Raw genomic sequence first — 24,617 nt, forward strand, 5'->3', positions numbered from 1 at the left:
AGTGTGGTGATATCGTGAGGAACTCCAGGAACAAACTACAACAATCACTGGCTGTGTTCAAAATGGCCTTCTCCATACTATGCACTACAAATACATACTGTTTACTATATACTATATGTATGATTAGGATGATGAGCGTTCCCACTGAAGTATACTTCCACGTTTCCCAAGATGCATTTGGAACCTACAACAACAAAAACCTGAATCACACTGAGGTTAAATATCTCTGGTGATTCTCCACCTTTACTTTGAAAGTTCTGAAAACATTTGAAGCGAGAAAGTGACCAAGTAGAATATTAACATGTGATCATTTGATCCATAAAACTCAGAAACCTGCCATTGTGCTACTGACTAAACTTCTGGTTAACTTCAAAACAAGAGCCCTATTGACAAGAGCAAGAAGAGATGCTTTTATTTTGAAAAGGGAATGTTTGATTTCCACAACGACTTTACGTTCCGCTCATAATGCATCATAGATCAGTGAGTGTGATATTTACAACAACCACCTTCTTGTCAAGCAAAAAAACCCCAAAATTGCAGTATTTCAAAATCAACCCTAAAACACGTGGGCAGCCAATCAATTCTTGCCGTTTTTTGCTATAGACGTCCCATGCATATGCACAAAGCCCCACGAGCCACCAAGGGGCCCCAGACCTGAGTCTTTGTCCATAATTTACTTAATAAATGTATGATGTCATAGGAACCCAACGATAATTGATCATTTTTTGGTTCTTTTACTTAGAAATCCATCCATAAACCCAAGTTTTAGTGCGTTCTTTAATGACGCCCCAAACATGAGGAAAGTCCAGATTGTGCTCGTACTCACATCCAGTCACTAAACACATCACATCACGCTCACATTGTTTATCAGTGGACTGCTTTAAAGATTTTAAAATGACAATGACGTGATGATACTGTGTTTTTTTTTTAATCTAAAATCTGTGCCTCACCTTGTTTATGTGTTGCCTAGGTTACTGTATTCTTAAACTTGACACTTTGTTTTCTGCTGTGATCTCGTGATTGAGTGTCCACGCGCCAGAGTGGGGGTCAAATACATTTTTCAGTTACAATTACATCTTCAATTATCCATGTTCAATTACAAATCAATTATGATTACAATGACCTGCGTTTTTTCCAATTACAAATACTATTATTATTTTTCCCCTGAAAGTCAATTAGAATTACATTTTCAATCACTAAAGTTCAATTACAATTAATCACAATTACTGAGCCTGAAATAATAAACCTAAAAGAAGTTAACCTTCCTCCTGTGTTAGCTTTCTGTTAGCATCTCTTATGCTAACGGGTCTTAAATCAGCTGTAAAATACACTAGAAACTAATATCTATCATCTCATTTATTTCCTATTGATTGGTTACCTTGTTAGGCTTCCTAATCAATGAAAATATAGGTTTTAATATTTTCTTTAAATGGTAAAATGTGGGAAAGGTTGATATGAAAACCATTTTAATAATTGTTCACTACATATGTGTAGAACTGTAACATTATTAATTAATTATTATTGACAATTTTTATAGAGATTGACATGGCAATTACAATTACAAAGTCAATTTTCTAAACCCAATTACAATTTCTTTATGATTACGACAGCAACAGATTTTTAAAATTACAATTACAATTAGGATTATGCCATAATTGTAATTAGTTATCATTTATGCGTATACAATTATAATTGACTCCAACCCTGGCGTATGTGTGTATTCATGTTCGTGTACGTCAATCGTCAAACGTGAGATAATATTAGCACGTATGAGCATCATTTCCTGTGTAAATACAGCAACATGTGCCTTTTACTCTCATGGATAGATCTATTGAAAAAGGTGAACACGGTGTTTTTTTCTATTATGGTTTTTAAAAGGTGTATAACAAGTTTTTATTACCTGACTTTTTGTAAGAGTAGAATCAAAAATAAACACTGAGATAACTTCTCGTCGTCTCCAGTTTGGTGTTTTATCGTCACCCTTTAGCTCAGCGCTACTTCTGTTGTACAAACGCCACTCGTGTGCTTCCTTTCAGACTCACATTGGCTCGTAAAAAAGAGGAATTTTATATCAAAATAAAGTAAAAAAAAAAAAATAAAATAATCAAGTCCAAACCCACAGAAACAGGAAAAAAATGACGCTGCAGAGGAATACAGCAGTGATGTCATTTAAGACATCTAACTGGGTTTTTATGGCATTAAAATTCAACGCTACACTACAGAATTAGACTTTTATACAAGTTACACACATTATTATATAGAGATCAACATCTTTAACAGCAGTCTGAAGGTCACATTAATAACATTCATGTATGAATAATGACCAATCTGAGCATTAACACGGCTCATTTTGTGTAATTTTGTAGTCATTCTATAAACTTTTATCACTTTTTGTATGTTTTGTTCTCCTTCTGTCTGTGCTTTGAGTCATTTGATATCCTTTTGTTTGATTTTCTGTACATTTTTGTGTGCATTTTGCTGTCATTTTGTGCATTTTTGTCATCATTTTTATATATTTTTTGTTCACATTCTGTCCATTTTTTCATCATTTGATAAACTTGTCTATCATTTTGTGTATTTTTATTACTGCTATGCATATCTCCCTGTCATTTTGTAAATTTTTGGAGTCATTTTATGTATTTTCCATTCTTGTTTTTTTTTTTTTTTTTTGAAACAGTCTAGAAACTTTTGTGTGATTTTGTGTTTATGTGTTTCCCTGTCTTTTTATGTATTTTTGGAGTCATTATGTGTATTTTGTTATCATTTTGTCTACTTTGTGTTCTTGTTTTGTCTGTTTTTTAAACATTTGATAAACTAAACTAAGATTATTCCGTATATACACAGAGAACCAGTCAGAAAACACTGGTGAACTGGTCGACACTCGAGACCAACACGTCTACTGGGAGTTTAAGAACAACTGAGAGAGACGAGCTGATTGGCTGCAGCTGATAGACACAGGTGAGGTGAATGATGCTGATTAACAGATTAACAGACTTTAACTACTACACTAATATAGAAATATAAATATATATATATATAAAACCACAAAGACTTTTTAAACACATTATTCTGCTTTTTTTTTTTTTTATGTAAAAATAACAAATACCTGATCTGTTTTTGAGTCGTTTGTATTTAAAACTCTATTCATCAACCCACAAGATAGATATAGATGATATTTTGTGTATTTTTCTGTCGATTTTGTGTATTTTTGGAGTCATTTTTGTGTGTTTTTGTTGTTATACTTTTTATTTGAGTGCTAATGTTCATTTAGTATATTTCTGAGTGATTTTGTGTGTTTTTATGTCATTTTATTGTACTTTCCTGTCATTTTGCATATTTTCTTATTGTTGTTCCGTGTGTTGTTTCATTCATTTTGTGTGTTTTTCTTGTTATTCAATGTATTTGTTGTTGGTGCATGACGAGGGTTTGAGCATTCCTGGTTCTCTTGTCCTATTTGTGTATTTTCCTGTCATTTCCTGTCATTTTGTGTGTTTCTGTAGTCAGTTTGTCAGTTTTTGGACTCACAAAGTGAAAAACCAATAGAAACTTTACATAGTGACCCTTAGGCTGTCAGGTCGTATCACAAACAGTGACATCATGTGTTTTTACAATGAAGACATCCTTCAGTCTCATGACAGGCAAAGCTGGAATCTGCTGTTTTAACCTAACCTAAAATCTGCTTTGGGTGCGGTTTTATAATTCCTATCACATTTTTTTGTCCTGAATTCTTCACATTTCCAGGATTGATATGAAAAACTAATGCTGTTTGTGTTTCTTTGTGTAACACGATCCAGTCGGTCAATCGTTAACGCTTTGTGAGGAAGATGAGATCAAGATTTGAGGGATTTTCCTTTTGTTCCTCCAGGGTGTGAATCCCCCACAGGACCCACTGCTTTACTGCTGTATTATCACATGGGGCCCCTGGACCAGAAGGTCAGACCCTCACACACAGGACGAGGGCACAGGAGTAAAAACATGGTGGCGACGGCACTTTGTTCATCCACCAGGGACACAAACACGCACACTCGTGGACTTGGAGAGTGTAGATTCTGTGATTTTGATCTGGAGGACAAATCACTCTCTAAACCAGAAACAGATGTGTGCGCACCTTCAGGGCAGAAATATTTCACACACACACACACACGTAAGAAATCAGAAAGTCCCCATGAGGCTTCACTTTTGGTAAAACTCAGAAAAGCTTGTTACCCTATTGTCACTGAAGTTTCTGCAACTGTGGTTACTTTTAAAATGCAAACAAATTCATTTATAGTTTATCTTCTTTATTCATGTTATATTTAATGCATGAGAGCAACTCCACCTTATTGTCCTCAAGACCAGACTATTCAAGACCAAGACTATCCAGGACCAAGACTATCAAGGACCAAGACTATCAAGGACCAAGACTATCCAAGACCAAGGCTATCCAAGACCAGACTATCCAAGACTATTCAAGACCAAGGCTATCCAAGACCAGACTATCCAAGACTATCCAAGACCAAGGCTATCCAAGACCAGACTATCCAAGACCAGACTATCCAAGACCAAGGCTATCCAAGACCAGACTGTCCAAGACTATCCAAGACGAAGACTATCCAAGACCAAGACTATTCAAGACCAAGACTATCCAAGACCAAGACTATCCAACACCAGACTATTCAAGAGCAGACTATCCAAGACTATTCAAGACCAAGACTATCCAAGACCAAGACTATCCAAGACCAAGACTATCCAAGACCAAAACTATCCAAGACCAGACTATCCAAGACCAAGACTTGCCTGAGACCAGAATACACCAAGACCAAGGTAAGACCGAGACTGTGTTCTAAATGTCACACTCTGTACTATCCACTACACACTCAATAAGTATATACTGTCTACTATATACTATAAGTATAATTAGGATGATGAGCGTTCCCACTGAAGTTTCCCGAGATGCATTTGGAACCTACAACGACAAAAACTTGAAGCACACTGAGGCTAAATATCTCTGTTGATTCTCCACCTTTACTTTGAAAGTTCTGAAAACATTTTAAGTGAGAAAGTGACCAAGTAGAATATCAACATGTGCTCATTTGATTCTTAAACTCACGTAGACATGTTTCAATCCGATATTTCGGAGCTTTTCAGAGCCCCTCCATTATGCTACTGACTAAACTTCCTAACTTAAAAACAAGAGCCTTATTTACAAGTGTTAAAAAAAAAAAATTAATGGAAGACAAGAAAGAGATGCTTTTATTTTGAAAAGAGGATGTTTGAATTACAGCTTGAAGCCAGGATGACTTTACATTCCGCTTGCAATGCATCATGGGGCGGTTGAGTATGACTAGTGTGCCCACCGTGCATACTTCAAAAATGTCTCCATATAGTAAACGTCCAGATATTTCTCATGTACTCAATCTTTTCATACTAACTAATGCAAACGCTCTACATACTCATTTTGATGTCAAACTTAGTATGACGTTGGTATGACATTTCGAACATGGTCCTAGACTTGCCTGAGACCAGAATACACTTAGACCAAGACCTTCAAATTCTGGAGATCAAGACTGGTCATGAGTACTACAACACAAAGTAGTTTCGATATCAATGATTCTGATCATGTGACCATGATCATTCACACTTTAAAGACTTGGAAGAAGTTTCTATTCCCATTAATAACCATACAGTAGGTCCAAATGTATTAACATCCATATTTCTTTTAGAAAAATTGTGATGAAAAGCACAATATGGATCTAATCCAGATGAAACTCAGTGGAGTAATTGATGAATTAAACTGATCCAGAATCAGTTTATTGATCCACATCCACTCCAACATTTAATAGAATCTTCCATGATGTAAGGTCTATATTTGGTTAAAATTTTGTCCAAATCCCTTCAGTACATTTGACGTAATCCTGACAAATAAATAGATTTACGGTTTGGTCGTATTCAGCATCATCTGGTTTCATCTTGTTTTCCTCTCAAAGTTTTTCTGCTTAAATCCCAGCACATCAAACACATCCCAGGATAAACAGAGGTGTGTGTGATGTCATCACTTATTCAGGTGCAGAAAAACACTCAATAAGGTGACAGATGTTCCCAGGAAGGAAGGACTGATGTGGACCATCTGAAGAGCACGCCATATATTCCCAGTGACGGTGGCACTGCTTGCATACGAGCATCTGAGTGCAGCCACATCAGAGATGCTGATGGAGGAGGTGGAAGAACTGGATGTCCTCGGCCAAGATAATCCTTTGAAGGCTGATCAAAGAAGACCTGTGCGTGTGTGTGTGTGTGTGTGTGTGTGTGTGTGTGCGTGTGTGTGTTTACACTTAGTCACCACCACGCTGTGATCCAGGGTTAAAGATACACACTGGATCAAATAAATATACACACTGGATCTGCAAAGGTAACCGCTCAATCCACTACAGATACACAAGAGATCCACTAGAGATTCACACTGGATCTACTAGAACAGGGGTCTATTCAGACCTTCCTTATAACCTTCTTCTCTTCCTCCCCCTTCCTTCTTTCTTCATTGCTTCCCATGCTTCCTTCCTGAGTCGCCTCCTCCTCATTTCCGATCCTATGCTCATTTAATTCCTTCCCACCTTACTTTTATGTCTTACTTCTTTTCCCTCCTTCCTTTCCTCTTCTTGGTTCCTTCATTTGTTCATTCCGTCTGTCCTTCCGTCTTTTCAGTCTTCCCTCATCCTTCCTTCCTTACGATTGTGCTTCCTTACTTCCCTTCTCCTCCCTTCTTTCTTTCCCTCTCCAATGTTCTTTTGTCTATTCACACCTTCCTTATACCCTCCCCTCCTTCTTTTTTCATTCCTTCCTCACTTTCTTCCTTCCTGAGTCGCCTCCTCCTTCCTTTATTTCCTTTCTTCAGATCCTATACTCCTTTCCTTCCTCCCTATACTTACTTTCATCTGTCTTCCTTCCTTTCTTTCTTCCATGTTTCCATCTTCCCTCATCCTTCTCTTAATTCCTCCCTTTCTTCTTTCTTCCTTCAATGACTAAGATATTTAAGACTGTGTTTCTGTTTGTTTATTGTACATTTAATCTCAAAACCTTTATTCATGTTTATTTGCATCACATTAACCAAAGTCCAGTAAATCAAACACAGACGTTCTTGCCATGAGGAGCAGAAGAACCTTTAGATTTCTGCTTCTTGTGATGGAATGTGTTAAAAACATCATCAGGTCTGAAACCTTTAACCAGATGGATCGCGACCAAAATAACCTCAGTGGGAAAAAACTAACAGATGTTCACACGTGTGAGCGACGACTCACTTCAGAACTTTGGTTCATCGTTGCACAACGAACGTGTTGGAGGAAAAGTAAAGAAAAAAGGCCGATATTTTAATCTTATTGTCCTCAAATATTACTAAAAAAGAGACAAGTTTGTGCAAAAAAAAAAGAGTCAACTATTATTTTTTGAATGATGAACATTGAATGGGGTCAAATTGACCCCAGAGGAACACCAATGCATGCAATATGCGTTTAGCAGACTGTAAAAATATCATGCTAATTTTATGCTTAATCAAATCAAATCAAATCAATCTTTATTTATAAAAAGTGCTTTTCATACAATAAAATGCATCTCAAAGTGCTTTTACAAAGTTAAAAAATAAAAATGAATAAAACACCCACCCCGTACAAACTACAAGCTTAATCAATTGTAGCCATCAAATTAGAAAAAGTCATGAAATATGAAGCAAAAATTTAAAAAATGTCAATAGATAAACATTGAATGGAGTCCAATTGACTCCAAAGGATAATAGTAGGGTCAAATCTGATGTTTCAGCGTTTTCAGATCTCTCTCACACACACACACACACACACACACAGGTTTTTGACCTTGTAAAGGAGGTCGGTTCTGCTTCGTGTCTATAAAACAGTTTGTGTTGTTGTGAGTGAGTGTAGGGTGGGTGGGGGGGTGGAGGGGGGGCTAATGCCAATGGCATGCAACGAGAACTGCCAGATTTTTGGTTTCAATCCCTTTTTAGCAGAGATGGATTTGTCAAATCTATCTGTGCAGCCCCTCCCAGAAGAATATAAAGTTTAGAGTTTAGAGTCTAGAGTGGAAACAGATCTGGTGTCAGTCAACCATCACAAAAGCAAAGCGGCACCAAACTTCCCTGAGACAAAAATAAAGTGTAAAACAAGCAAGAGTCGTTGCAGATGTGAACACACACACACACACACACACACTGGGCGTGTTCTGTTCTGTTCCTCCAACACTCACACCTGATGTTTCCCCCAGAGCAGATTTAAAGAGGAATGTATGCACTCAGGGTGACTTGAACAATGACTGACCCTTTTACTGACGTCCTGTCCCACAGCCAAGAAGAGGCGGATGTCTCTACCCCCCCCCCCCGTCGCCCCCACCCCTCCGTCCTCTAGTTGTCTCCGTTTGACCTTCTTTTGTTTCTTGTTAGAGACGTTTCCTCCTTAAAGAAAAGAACAAACAGACCACGGCTGAACTAAAACTCAAGATTGAATTAACCAGAATATTTGCTTTTCGTGAAGAAGTGGGGATGCAGGTGCTGGCCCACGTAGCCTAGCATTAGCATTAGCCAAACAATGGCATCAGCCTGGCATTAGCATAACCTATCATTAGCTAAGCATTAACCTAGCAATAGCTGAACATTAAGGTTAAAACAGTTGAAAAAAGTTGAAATGGGTTGAAATAGGTTGTACTAACAGGAGGGAGCATATTTCTCCAGTATTCCTTTAAAATCTAGAAGTACACAGAGTAGCCAGGATTAGTGACAAAGTACAGAAGCAGATTAAGGTTTGATTTGATGGAAAGTAAAAAAATAATGTCAAAATGTTGAGATTAAAGTTGAAAAGACAAGATTATAGTTGAAATTTAAAAAAAAAAAACTCAAAATACAATATTGTGATAAAAGTCGGAAGTTCCGCAAACATTTTGTTCTTACTCTCTAAATGTGAATTAATAAAGGTGTATTCTATTCTATTCATTTCTAAACATTTGACTTTTATCACAATATTGTATTTTGAGTTTATTTTTGAAATGTCGACTTTAATTTCAACATTATATTTCAACTTTATTCTCGACATTTCGACTTCATTCTTGATTTGTGTCAGAAAAGCCCTGAAAGATGTTTAGTTAGTGTAATGTAGATGTTTTCAAACTAAGTAAAGGTGTAGACAGTACTTTGTCTCCATCCTGTGGATTAAATATGTTGTTACAGCTGAGTTGGTTTCCTGGCAACTAGTTATTGTGACTAAAAATGGCCAAATACATTCTCGTAGGAGTTCTTCCTTAAGTCCTTTGTTGTGGAACTCCTCCTCAGCTATTAATGCAGCACTAATGACACGTATGTCATCTCATAGGGGCAAAGTCAAGGATGTGCAGTCGACCTTTTTTGGAGCCAAAACGTCAAGGTCAAAGTCAAGGTCACGTCAACAAAGTGAGACCTCAACGCTCTCAGTACGACAATGTTCAGCCAAAACAAAATAACACTTTTTCCGTATAACTTGGCCACTAAATGAGATACAGTGCTCAGACTGGTACCATTGAACAACATTTCTTTTCAATGTTTGACCTTGACCTTTGCTCCAGGTCATATTTAAGGTCAAGAACTCCTCAGAAAAGGACTCTGGAAGCCAGAACAAAGTGAGACCTCAACGCTCTCAGTACGACAATGCTCAGCCAAAACAAAAATATACTTTTTTTCCCTATAACTTGGCCACAGTGCTCAGACTGGTACCATTGAACAACATTTCCTTTTAATGTGTGACCTTGACCTTCACTCAAGGTCATATTTAGGGTCAAGGTCAATCTTCTGTTTTTCTTGCATTATTACTTTGAATTTAATTTGTAAAAAGAACAAACTTGTCAACAAATCCAGATACAGGTTGTCATATTTGCCAATTTTTTCAATTTTCAATTTCCAAATACGTATTCGTCTTACAAATACAGGTCTTGAATGAAACATATTTAACAGTCTGACCAAAGCACGAGAATCAAAAGTAGAGAGAGCCTTACTTTAGATCAGGGTCCAAACTCATATTACACTTTATTAAGGAAGAAAAAACATATTGTGCCTATATGAAGGTTAAACAACTAAATGTTTCTTTATTTACAGTCATTTAATAACAACTCAGACAATAGGAAACAATGATTTGTTCCCTGTGATGTTCGGAAACACACAAAACAACAACAGAAATACACATGACAAAAGAAAATACTTAAAATGACAAAAAATTACACGAAAAGGCAACAAAGTAATGTACTAAATGACAATAAAACGACACAATAAGTAAATACGTGACATGAAAAAAATAGTTGACAACAACAAAAATACACAAAATGAAAATGCATCAAATGGGCAAAAACATCACAAAAATCACAAAAAAAACTACACAAAATAACTAAAATCCACTGTAGGACAACAAAAACACACAAATTGTCTAAAAAAAAAAAAAAAACAGAAAAATGCACAAAAGCACATCAAAATAAACACAATTACCCTAAAAACACAAAAAATGTAAACAAAAATAAATATACAAAAACAATATAAAAACACAAATTGTTACTAAAGACAGCGATGGAAAAACGCAAAAAAACAAAAAACAAAATGTTAACAGAAAAACAAAAAATATAAATTACAACAAAATACACAAAATGACTCCTAAAATATTTGTACAATGTCTATCAAATCACAAAATGACAACAAATGGTCATTATTTTAAATGCTGATATAAATATTATCAGATACAGTTTTGTGGCCCAGTTGTGATATTGTTGTGATATAGGTGTGTGTATTTTGTACTCCTGGCATTTTTTTTCCTCTCTTCTATAGCTCTTTTCATATTTCTGTGAAATGTATTGTTTGTTACTCAAATCCAACAAAAAGTGACATTTAAAATAAGGCAGCAGGAGTTTAGTTAAAGGACTGAGGACATCTAGTGGAGACCAGAGGTAGTGCATGCTGAGGACCTGAAACTAATCAAATCATTTTTAAAACACTGGCTTTATGTGACCTTAGGACTTATTTTAGCAGCTGCACAAAGAAAATAAACAAAAAATACAATAAAGGAAACTCATTGAATCAATGTGGATTCAGTGTTGCAACATTAATATTTATATACAGGAATATAAGATTCCTGCTCCTATGGGAGAACAGAGGATAAACATGTGGGGATTATGTTTCAGCAGTATTGATGTTGACACTAATGCTGCAGGGAATAAGAGTAAAAAAAAAAAAAACAACATAAATTAAAAATACATAAATTCACAAAATAAACAAAAACGCACAAATTTACAGAAAAAAAAAACATAAAACATCTTCAAAAATCCACAGAATGACCAAATAAACTGACATTATGACAGAAAACAACGTTCTTTCCTGTTTCCTGCTCGTCACTATGGAAACCAGCAGTTTGAGTACTGGTTCCAATACAATACAAAGCCTGTAATTACTGCTGAGTCAGCTAATCCTGAGCCTCTTTCTAAAGTTCTGCTGCTGACGAAGCATTTTTCTGTCTTTACTGTGATTGGTCTGTGATTGATCTGTGATTGGTCTGTGATTGATCTGTGGTTGATTTGTGATTGATCTGTGATTGTCTGTGGTTGATCTGTGGTTGATCTGTGATTGGTCTGTGATTGATCTGTGATTGATCTGTGATTGGTCTGTGATTGGTCTGTGATTGGTCTGTGATTGATCTGTGATTGTTCTGTGATTGATCTGTGATTGATCTGTGATTGGTCTGTGATTGATCTGTGATTGATCTGTGATTGATCTGTGGTTGGTCTGTGATTGATCTGTGGTTGGTCTGTGATTGGTCTGTGGTTGGTCTGTGATTGGTCTGTGATTGTTCTGTGATTGATCTGTGATTGATCTGTGATTGGTCTGTGATTGATCTGTGATTGATCTGTGATTGATCTGTGATTGGTCTGTGATTGATCTGTGATTGGTCTGTGATTGATCTGTGATTGGTCTGTGGTTTATCTGTGGTTGATCTGTGATTGGTGGTTCATTCAGGTTGTGATACCTTATTATTTTTCTCTTTGTCCTTTTATTATTATTTTATTTGAATGAAAGCCATCTTTCAACCACCTTTTTAAACATATTTGCTATAGAATAATATATATTATGTCAATTTTAAATATTTTTGGGATTTTTCTTCACATTTGCAATAACTGTTTACAGAAGCGAATTAGTGCCATTTTTGATGAAGAAAATAATTTTGGGCAAATCAAAAATAAAGTCGAAAATGTCAAGATTGAAGTTGAAATTTCAACTTTAATCCCATTTTTTGACTTTTATTTTCAACATTAAAATTTAACTATATTTTCAAAACTTATTTTCTCCATCAGAATTGGCCCTAATCCACTTCTGTAGTTTTCAGTGGAATTAATGCTTTTATTTTGAAAGCCGTGTATTTACTGTGCAGGGTGCGCCTTTAAAAACTGTTTCTTCACTTTTCCAAAGCATTTGATTTTACATCAATCCAAATTATATTATATAATAACACAACCAAAATTAAACAGTCCTCCTTTGGATTTCACTTTGGATTTGTTTTTTTTTTTCTTTCTTTCTTTCAATAAAACTGACAAAAAACACAAAATATTGTTTTCATGTTTGATTTAAGTTCTTTGGGAGTAAAAAAGAAAAATAAAAAAGATCAGGTATTTTCTTTCGTCTATATTTATGAATATTCTCAGTACTTCACTGCGGTGTGTGCAGTCTCTCTCTCTCTCTCTCTCTCTCTCGCTCTCTCTCTCTCTCTCTCTCTCTCTCTCTCTCTTTGACACACTTCTACTGCTGCAGAGCTGAAGCTGAGCGCGGGACACGCACGAGGACACGGGAGGACAGCGACTGATGATGAAGATGATGCGGGGCTAAAGAGAAGCAGAGGATGCTGATGATGGTGATGATGATGGGATTAGCCTGAGGAGGAGATGCTGCGGGATGCTGACAGCGTGCACGTTTGGATGCACCGCGCACGGTTAGAGCGCTGATTGGTGTGCGCGTGAATCCCGGAGAGTTTCACGTTCAGAGGAGGAGGAGGAGGAGGAGGAGGAGGAGGAGGAGGGCCAAGTCCCAGGAGAGAGAGACAGAGAGAGACAGAGAGAGGAGGAAGAGGAGGAAGAGGAGGAAGAGGAGGAAGAGGAGGACTGAAGCTGCTGTGCAGAAACATTGGGACTGATCAGATTATTCTCAGGTAAGATGCATTTATATAGACTAGAGACAGATACTGTATATAGGCTAATATATAGAGAAACACAAAAATAATGTACACATATATAAACACAACAATAATGTACACATATATGAACACAACAATAATGCACACAAATATAGAGTAAAACAACAATAATGCACACATACATAGAGAAACACAACAATAATGCACACATACATAGAGAAACACAACAATAATGCACACATATATATAACACAACAATAATGCACACATATATAGAGTAAAACAACAATAATGCACACATATATAGAGTAAAACAACAATAATGCACACATATATATATAACACAACAATAATGCACACAAATATAGAGTAAAACAACAATAATGCACACATATATATATAACACAACAATAATGCACACATCCATAGAGTAAAACAACAATAATGCACACATCTATAGAGTAAAACAACAATAATGCACACATACATAGAGAAACACAACAATAATGCACACATATATAGAGAAACTCATACACCTACAGAGTGATATGCACAGATTTATAGAATGTTCAGGTACATACAGTGATTTAAAAATAAAGTAATGCATATATAAAGTAATATAAAAAATAATGTACATATGTATAGAGCAGTGCACACATAGATTATATAGAGTTATATAAAGTAATGCAAAGATACATAAAGTAATCCATATATATAGTAATGCACAGATATATATTGTACATGCATATCATATATAGAGTAATGCATACATAAAGTAATGCAAAGATACTGTATATAAAGTAAAGCAAATATATATATATATAAAATAATGCACATTGATTGTATATAGAGTAATTCAAATATAAAATAATGCAAAAATAAATAAAGTAATACAAAGATATATAAAGTAATGCATGTACAGATAGTTTGCACATATATGGTATATAAAGTTATATAAAGTAATTTCACATAATAGAAAGTAATGCAAATATACAGTACATAGAATAATGCATCCATAAAGTAATGCAAAGATATATTTATACATATGAGAGATGTATAATGTAATGCCTATGTATAATAATACCCATGTATAGAATAATCTTACAGATATATACTGTATAGATGGTAACACTGCTCATATATAGAGTCCCATAGGTTTGATGTTGGTGTGTTTGACGTCAGAGTAAAGAAGTACATTTTGACATCATCTCTACTCACATCACACTGAATAGAAGTGTGTTATGTAATATCCCAGCAGACAGGTTTACAGGAGATTATTAAAAAAAACAAAAACAACAGGAAATGTTTGCTATCATGCAACTAAAATAACAGAATTTGAGAATGTTTTGTGTTCATATATATAATGATTTATCACGTTTACTGCACATATCAATGCTGTGAGCCAGGAATGCCATTTATCTCACTTTAATACACGTTTATTCATAGATTTTTAACCAAACACAAGCTAACAATTGTGTTTAGATTGAATCCTAGTCACTAAATGAGATAGAAACAGACCTTATGGAGGATATTTGATCAAAAAAGACAAACAGTATCAATACTGCATCAGCACATATTTGACTCTGCACTGATACACATACAGTAGATGCTTTGGACTAATGAGTCTGATTGAAAAAAAAACATCCGTAAAAAATCTGAGACATCTGGTGAAATGAGTCAGTGAGAGTTTAATACATAAGGCCCAACATAAGGAGACTTAATGACAGAATATTTGATATGGAAACAGTGACTTGAATAAATTCATCAGCTGTTTCCTCTTCACAGATGATCTGTGTGTGTGTGTGTGTGTGTGTGTGTGTGTGTGTGTGTGTGTGTGTGTGTGTGTGTGTGTGTGTGTGTGTGTGTGTGTGTGTGTGTGTGTGTGTGTGTGTGTGTGTGTGTGTGTGTGTGTGTGTGTGTTCTTTAACAGTCGTGGGTTCTTTAAAGCACGAGTTCTCAACCTTGGGGTTTGCGAGACACAGGGAGGGGAGTCACCAGATGTCTTCAAGAAACTAAAAATATCATTATTTTGAACCTCATTTTTGCTTATTTTTTTCACCATTTTTCTGCAGCTTCATCTATTTTTCTTGCCAAATTTCTGCATTAAAAGGTTTTGATGCATTTTTGCTACATTACTCTAATCTCTGCCACTTCTCCATGAAATTTCAATGCCTTTTCTGCTCATTTTTAACACTTTCAAGACATTTTCAGCACTTATAAACCACCACTGACTCCTTCTGTTGCATACGTTGAACCGTTATTGTCACTTTTAACCTCTTTTCACCAAATTTCATGCTTTTTTGGCCAATTTCACCACAATCACGATTGTCTATGCACATTATTTGCCAGTTTAAACTAAATTAAAACTAAAAATGTAAACGAATTGATTCACTATGAACACTTTGAACCATTTTATCACTTTTTCTGTCTGTTTTTGGCCACTCTAATTTACAACTTTTAACCAATTTCTGTGGTTTTTAAAAATCCCTTTTTCACCACCATTTTTTTGTCACTTTTAACTCATTTTATTTCTGATTAAAACAAGGATTTACATCTTTAAGATGATCATATACTATGGTGCAAATAATAATTAACTTCCTGGATAACAGTGGATATTATTCAGATAAATTAATAAATGTGGTTATCACAGATTCATAGAACAATGAACCATCATTTTACTGACTTTATGGATGGACCCCAAAAATCTCTCCCCTTTATTCCCCCTCACATTTATATTTACACATTATTTCTATAAAAACATGATTAAAAAAAAAGATTTGGACATATTTTTTAGATATATCACTGAGTCAATTTTTTTTCTCAACCTTACTTATAACGTTAGTCCTCTTTCTGACACCAATTAGTAACAAAGTGTCATTATTCTGCTTTAGTGCAATCATTTAATGTAGTGCTTGTGTATTTAGTGTGTTTATTTTTTTAACTACTATTCATTTGCCATCATAAAAACACATTTTGTGTTATGAACACAGCTAGTAGAGTAACTCTTATTTCTGGTTTTAGTTTATCTCTATGTATCACTGAGGCTCCTCCCACACGTTTGAACTCCACTGTTTGAGCAGCGAAGCACTTTAGCTACACATCATTACAGTTACAGCAGGAACGCTAGGAAAAGATTCATTTAATTAAAATAACAGCTATAATAAAATGCATGTCGGTGGTTCTTTAGGTGAAGGTTTGATGCAAAGAGACTCACAGTCAGGACTTCCTGTGCTCTGGGAATATTAAAGCCTCCCATTGGTGATCAAAGTGTGGTCTCTTCCACTCAGCCATGAAGGTCAGAGCTGCTCTATTCCCTTTGACTCTAATAATCTGACTCTGAGTCACTAAGTCCTGCTATACGCAACAAACCAGAGCTGGAAAACCAGTGAAGTCAAGGATTCCCTGGAGACAAAGAGGGAGACGCTGCATTTTTTGGAGCTTTCAGAATAACACGTGTATTAGACTTTGGGAAAATATCCTCAATTCCATTTTTTTCTTTTTCTTTTTTGCATGGGAATGATCAAATCTGGCCAAATTGAGAAATAGTGGAAGAAAAGCATACGTTCCATCGATGAAAATGAGAATACAGAGTGTTTCCTCTTCACTGAATCACAATCAAATCAGATTTTAAGGATTTTTGCCTGCAATAGTCACATAAAAAACACCACAAAGGTCATGTTCGAAATGTCACACTAACGTAATACTCAAACTGAATTTGACGTCTAAATGCGTATGTAGTGTGTTCACATTAGACAGTATGAAAAGATTGAGTATGTGAAAAATACCCAGATGTATACTATATGTCAGACGTAGGCAACGGGCGGTCCAGGGGCCACATGCGGCCCTTGGTCTAATTTTAAGGCGGCCCTCAAAGTAAATGTACAAAATGACACAAAAATACACAAAACAAGAGCAAGAATACATTAAAAACTACAAAAAATTACAGCATTGCAGGAAAATACAGTAAAAGATGACATAAAAACACAGAAAATACTCCAAAAACACACAGAGCTACTACAAAAGTGAACAAAACGACAACAGTAATACACAAAATTAATCCAAAAAATATACAAAATTTCAGAAAATGACAACAAAAGTATCCAAAAAGACAAGAAAAAACAATAAATTACTCTGCAAACCCACAGTACTAACAAACAAGCAAAACAACAACAGAAATACACAATAATATTTAAAACATAAATGCACAAAATGCTTCACAACCATGCAGCAAGACAACAACAAATGAGAGAAAAACACACAAAATGACTATAAAAACTCTTTGTTCTTTCCTGTATTAATGCTCAGATCGCTCTTTATTCTAAATGCTGACGTGAATGTTGATCATGTGACCCTCTGATCAAACTAACATAATGATAAAAGTTGCCTTCCTCTGCTGTATGGGGACATTTTTTAAGTGTGCACACGGTGGGCACACTAGTCATAAGCTGTGTTTGAAATGTCACACCCTGTACCATGCACTATAAACTCAATGAGTAGGATTCATTTTGTGTGTTTTTGTAGTTGTTTAGTGTGTTCTGATTCATTTCTGCTCTACAATGACGTGTGTGTGTGAACACAGGTGTTAAACGTAGACGTCACATTTGATTATTGATGAGGATTCATTTCAGCAAAAACGTTGACCACTTTAGGCGATTCGTATGTGATCGGCTTTTGTGAGAATATTGAAAATCTTTGTTTACGACGATAAATCGTGCGATGGAATCCGTGCGTTAACCACTGCTACAGGCTGTAATAACGTCTTTAAAGGTCAGTGTCAGTGGTTGGTTTCTGTCACTCCTGCTTCGACAGACGTCATGTGACAACGTTTCTCCATTAAAGCCTCCACAGAGACGCTCGTGTTGGGTAAACAACAACAACGACAACAACAACACGTCCCTGTGCATTATCTCTGTGACACAGCACAGCATGGGAGGGTTGTTGTTTCTGCACCTCAGAGCATCACGTGTGTTTCTCTGATCCACTCTGCGTTGTTACATAACACACACACACACACTGGTGTCGGCTCAGAAGCACAAAACTCACAGGTTTCATCTGAGAACAGATCATATCCTCATAAATAATGAATCCAATAAGAGTAATAATAGATTAAAGATTAAATCGGCGAAAGCCCCGATTTAATCTTAATAATACGTATCAATATGAAGTTAACGGTGCCTTACACAGGAATCCACCAACAGACTTTGATCAATATGAACATTTTAGTGAGATTATTCTGAAAATAGGATAAGGCCATGGTGACATTTTGTAAAAACACAGATTAAAGCAGAAATTTTACATTTAAATGTATTTTTTGAAAGAAATAAATGAAAGAAAATAAGAATAAATGAAAAATGAAAAAATACAGAAAATGAAATGAAATAAAACAAAAAAGAGAGTGAAATAGCAAAGAATAAGAAGAAATAAAAAGAAATAAAACTAAATAAAATGAAATGAAATTGAATCTAAAATTAAATTTAATTGAACAAGAAATAAAATGTAATAAAAATAATAAAATGAAAATTAAATTAAACAAAAAAAATGATGATGCAGAAATTCCTCATTTTTTTGACACAAACCAAAGTTTTTTCTATAAGTAGTTTATTTGAGCCTCGCAGACTCGTCGTGTTCTTTACCTACAGACATGTGGGGAATTTAAGAGACAGCATTGGACTGATTTGGTGACTTTTGTGTATGAATGGCTCTCTATGGCAGATGGGAGGGAGAAAGACGTTGAGATAGATAATAACATTTGTTGTCAAAGCCTGAGACCTGGATCAGACCAAAGCAGATGATGATGTAGAAGAAGATGAAGGTGAGAGTGAAAGACGGACACAGTTAGAGAAAGAGAGAGAGGAGATCAGGTCCCAGCACTCCATCATCCCTCCATCATCCCTCCATCTCTCTCTCAGGTATCCGTCCCTCTCTCCCTCTGCTCATCCATCTCCTACAGCTCCCTCTGACAGTCTATTTGGCCCACACAGCCTCCGTCATCCATTCCACTGTCAGTCCTGGTGATGCGTCCAATCTCATATCCAGTCCAGTTTGTAGCTGACCCCCACCCCGCCCCCGCTCTGGGCGTTGGTGGCTGGCCTAAAAGCCCCTGGGCTCAGCCTCTGTGACGGCTGGGTCACTGAGGGTCAGAGAGCTCACACCTTTCCACACCATCTCAAAGCTGGAGCCAGCGTTTCCAACCCCTGGATCAAATACTATATCATAGTTAAAGCTGCAAGCAGCGATGAACGGTCCATCGCAACCACACGCATGTCGGGAAGTGGCGCACGTTGAGGTGTGTCGCGTGTCGTAGTGTGGCAGAAATTTTAAAGTGTTGAGACGTAGCTGACCATTTTCAAGGATTATATCACAAACTTTCCTGCAATGTTCTGTGTAAATATAATGTCTATGATTTTCTTTTTACCAATAGGTGGCGCTATGACTATGAATGACGGTCAGGTTAAACCATCAACAGCTCAATATTGACAGGTAGTCATAGTAACACAGCATTCTACAGTCATGATGTCATAAGTTCCAGCTGGGAGCACAAGTCACGAGTCATTTTGCCTTCACATGTCCAATTCCCCCAAAATATCAAATTTTTCACCAGTCCTAATATATGTTCAAGTTTTTGAAAGTGTTTAGGCCCTCAAAAATGTGACCATTTTGCCGTAAATAAAATAACGAGGTGCATTACAATAGGATCCTACGCACCGTTGATGCTTGTGCCCTAATAATGATAATAATAATAATAATAATAATAAAAATGGCATTGGTGCTCGGCCCTAATAATCACTATACCCTGTAGTTCCATGGGTGTGAGCGCCCCCTGATTCAGCCCACCCCCACCCCAGCTCCTACTCTTGTGTCTGATTAAACACTGTCTTTTGTTGGCATTTAAACATCTGTGCTTCTGTTCCAGGGGGTCCTGCTGACCGCTCTCTCTGCGTATGCATCTCCGTGTAGCTCATGGAAAAGCGAATGGGAGCTAATCTAAAATGTATGCTAAATAAAGCTAACTGACTAAAGTGATCCTGATTGAAGTATAGTTTAACGCATTCATCGATCCGCTGTTTGTTGTGATTTATGGTGAATTGGCCCTCCTCTGTTTCCGTAGATTTAACTTTATTAGCAAACCTTTGACTTTTATCACGATGTTGTATTTTGAGTTCATTCTTGAAATTTTTACTTTAATCTCAGCATTTCAACTTTATTCTTGATTTGTCCACAATTATGTTCTCCATCAAAATGGGCTCTTGTTTTGAAGTTAACCTGAAGTAAAGTCAGTAGCACAATGGAGGGTCTCTGAAAATCTCCGCAATGTCGAAATGAAATACGTGAGTTTTATGGATGAAATGATCACATGTTGATATTCTACATGGTCACTTTCAATCTTAAAATGTTTTCAGAACTTTCAAAATAAAGGTGGAGAATCAACAGAGATATTTAGCCTCAGTGTGATTCAAGTTTTTGTCGTTGTAGGTTCCAAATGCATCTTGGGAAACTTGGAAATATACTTCAGTGGGAACGCTCATCATCCTAATCATATTTATAGTATATAGTAGACAGTATATAATACACTTAACAAATATATACAAAAGACTCTAAAAACACATTAAACAAGAACAAAACTAGACAAAATTGCCACAAAACACAAAATGAGAGAACGTTTTCAAAATGTATCCTAAATTATACAAAACAACAACACAAATACACAAAACACACAAAAACAAATATGACAAGAACAAAAATACACAAATGACTCAGAAATAAATGCAAAATTTCAACAAAAAAAACAAAAAACGTAAATAACATGGAGATTACTCAAAAAGTACAAAGTGACAATAGAAATACACAAAGTGACATAAAAATAAACTAAAACAATAACAAAAACAAAAACATCCCAAGAACACGCAAAACAACAAAAACACTTAAAATGAGATAAATATATCCAAACTGACTCCAAAAAGGTGCAAAATTCAACAAAAATACACAAAAACATTGGCGGCAACAGATGACCTATGTGTGCGTGTGTGTGTGTGTGTGTGTGTGTGTGTGTGTGTGCGTGTGTGTGTGTTTGCGTGTGTGTGTGTGTGCGTATAAGTTCATCTCCAACCAACACAGTGTTCAGGATGTTTGCGTTCCTTATGATGTCATTTAAGGATTGATCCTGACATCAGTATTTATTCTGTATAAATGAGAAATCAGACAATAGCACAGTCAACAGCTCTGTTCTCATTTTCCCATAAAAAAAAAGTGTGTGCGCGTGTGTGTGTGTGTTTCAGGAATTGATTGGAACATTTCAACCCTGTGGCCATGTTCCGGAAAGAGAAATGAACACACAAAAATCTCAAGTTGGTGTGGGCGCTACTTGACTCTGCACACACACGCACGCACACACACACTCACATGCACGCACACACACACACACATATATATATAGCCTAGGGCTTTATAAACTGCCGGACTTGGAGGTTGTGACTTGCACATCAGTCTCTGCTCCCTCTCACACACAGACACACACACACTCTTAATCTGTGTGTGCGTGTGTACCTGTGTGTAAAACAACACCCCCTCTCTCACTTCCTTCATTTATTTCCCTCCTTTGCTGCACCTATCTGCCGCCTGCTGTTTGTTTTCAGGCCTCGTTGTCTGCACACACTCAACTCTCCCTCCCTCACTCCCTCTCCCTTTCTCCCTTCCTCCCTTTCTCTCTCTCCCCCTCTCTCTCTCCCTCCAGTCACATATTTAGCAGCCCTCCTCAGGAGGGACCAGTTGAAGTTGGCTTCCTGCCTGTTGAGATGTGCCAATAGGAAACACTGTGACGGGGGTTCATGCTGATGAAATTGATCTGCTCAGGTAAGAAGATAAAAACACGCTTTTTAATGTCATGTTGTGAGTTGCATAAATACTGTATATATTTATTTGTTTCATTTTTGTATTTTATTTTATTTTTTAATTATTATTTCTTTCGATATATATTTTTATTTAACTTTCCATTTAAATTCTTGTTAAATATTTATTGATTTTTTTTAAATCTATTTTTCTTTTTTTTACTACATTTAAACTTGAAATTTAAAAATGTAAGTGATAGAATAGAATAGAATAGAATAGAATAGAATAGAAAATCCAGAATACAAAACCACACTTGAAATCTAGGACGTTTAAGGTAAGTTTTAGTAAGAGCTCTTAATTTTCCATCATAAATTAAGATGAATAAAGAGTATCTGCTGTACACGACCTGTCTCAGGGCTTTAAAGATGCAAACATTCAGTGCAGCAGCCGTCAGTCATAATTAAACATAAAATAAAGATACTTCAGTGTAACTACATCACACACCCTCTCAAAGTAAACACAGACAATGACTCCAAAAACGTACAAAACTACAAAATAAATAAACAAAATAACGAAACAATACACAAAATAACACAAAAATATACCAAACGACAATGAAATACACAAAATGACTCTAAGAACACAAAAAGTCTCAAAAAACACACAAGAAGACTACAAAAAATATACATAAATAGACAAAATGACAATAAAATACACAACGTGACTCTAAAAACACAAAAAAACTTGAAAATAAAGAAAATAAGAAAATATACGTAAGTCCCTAAAAACACACAAGACCAGAAAAAAAGACAATATACCAAGGAACAATTTAGGACACAAAGAAATACACAATTACAAAAAAAATGAAACAAACTTACTGCAAAAAGCAGACAAGAATTTTGTGTTCAAAAATCAATTTGGTGCACAAAATTAATTGTATTTGGTGGACAAAAATACACAAAATGACTCTAAAGAAACATACAAAATATTCCCAAAAAATATATAAAATGAAAACCAAACAAAAATAGTAAAAAAAAGGACAGGAACCACAGCTTTGGGATAAACAGGGTAAAAAGAAGCTCAAACAAAAATGACTTGTTGTCGTCGTTGTCGTCATTGTCGTTGTCGTGGGAACCATGTGTATGTTTAGCTGGATTACGGTTAGCGCTCTAAACTCTGGCGGTTGAGGTGGATATATATAGTCGCCTTCCTTCTCCATAAAAGATGAATCTGTGTCTTATGCAACAGCCCCTGACCTCGCAGGAGGCACGGGGAGCCATGGAGAGCAGGGTGGAGGAGACACATGCATGTATGACTCCTATAGGATGTCACTAACAGAATAGTCAGACTGTGATTGGTCCTTTAAGCCCGTCTCTGATCCATTATTCACGTCCTGGCTCTCCCCCGACACTCGGAATGTGTGCGGCCCCCTGGGGGGGGGCTCAGACATCCAGCTACGGCGTTTCCCTCCGAGGAGAAGAAACAGAATGATGAATAAAAGAAGAGCGCAGGGAGACTGATAAAAAGCGTCTCTATTGATATGCTGCAGTTTTTCTACACGTTGACATTTTACACAGGCGTGTGTGACTACATACTAAAGGCTGAGGACCCCAGGCCACAGATAGGAAGGTTTCAGTTCTGTAGAGACTGGATGTTCAAAGACGTGAGGACGTGCACGGTTTGATCACGTTAGCATCTAAAACATGCAGGACAGCAGCTCTCCAGGACCACATCAAGACATTGTGATGTAGACTGAACTTTATATTGAGTGTAAATAATAAACAGTGTGAGGTGTGATGATTGGAGACCAGCCTGTTGTATCTGTGTGTGAACGAAGGACCACTTTTGTCACAGCGGGGCCACAAACCAACACTGTATCTGATCTGAGGGACACATTTTCCTTTATGTGGATTTGAATTTTTCTTTTTGTGTATTTTTGTAGACATATTTTCTTTTATACATATTTTATGTGTTTAATTTTAGTTTTTCATGTTTTTCTGAGTAATTTCTGTGTATTTCTTTGTCCCTTTATGTAATTTTTTGCTGTTTTTGTGTATTTTTTGTTTTATATCTATATTTTCTAGTTATTTTTGTTTATACTTGTTGTCATTTTGTGTATTTCTCTTGTTTCTTGTGTGTTTTTCTGTTATTTTTGTGTAAAAAAAATATATTTTTGCTGTTTTTGTTTTTGTTTGGTTTTGTATCTCTAGGTTCTAGTTATTTTATTTATATGTGTTGTCATTTTGTGAAATTTTCCTGCATCTTGTGTATTTTACTATCAAATTTGTGCACTTTTGTTGTTTCTTGTGTATTTCACGTTTTGTGGATTTTTGTAGTTTTTTGTGTGTTTTTCTGTCATTTTTGTTTTTGCATGTTATTTGTATAATTATGGTTTTACCCGTTTACCCCCTGTATGTTTGCTGTTTTTGTGTGTTGTTGGAGTCATTTTGTGTACTTTTGCTGTTAAGTGTATTTTCTGTCATTTTATGCTCAGGTTTTCTAATGTGTGCTCTATATATTCTGTATTTAGTCTATTTGAAAATAAACGCTACACAAAAGGCTTTTATAAAGTCTTAACGTTAAGGCTGGTGTTCACACACAGTAAAGTTCATGCAGACGTGTTTC

General features: G+C 36.0%; 1 protein-coding gene and 1 long non-coding RNA gene across 2 annotated transcripts in view; one reads left to right on the plus strand and one right to left on the minus strand.

Annotated features, from left to right (window-relative positions):
• Nucleotides 1-24,617, minus strand: part of LOC114477232 (uncharacterized) — a 71,990-nt gene that overhangs the window by 22,455 nt on the left and 24,918 nt on the right. The gene's annotated exons all lie outside the window — the stretch shown is intronic.
• The window catches only part of bean1 (brain expressed, associated with NEDD4, 1), a 30,997-nt gene continuing 19,204 nt past the window's right edge, over nucleotides 12,825-24,617 (plus strand). Inside the window, exons 1-2 of the mRNA XM_028469436.1 lie at nucleotides 12,825-13,181; nucleotides 21,898-22,016. Coding sequence (XP_028325237.1) covers nucleotides 21,992-22,016 — 25 coding nt within the window. The 5' untranslated portion in view covers nucleotides 12,825-13,181; nucleotides 21,898-21,991. The remainder of the gene's footprint in view (nucleotides 13,182-21,897; nucleotides 22,017-24,617) is intronic.

This window comes from Gouania willdenowi, chromosome 15 (genome assembly GCF_900634775.1).
Source record: "Gouania willdenowi chromosome 15, fGouWil2.1, whole genome shotgun sequence".
In the NCBI taxonomy this organism is placed as follows: Eukaryota; Metazoa; Chordata; class Actinopteri; order Blenniiformes; family Gobiesocidae; genus Gouania; species Gouania willdenowi.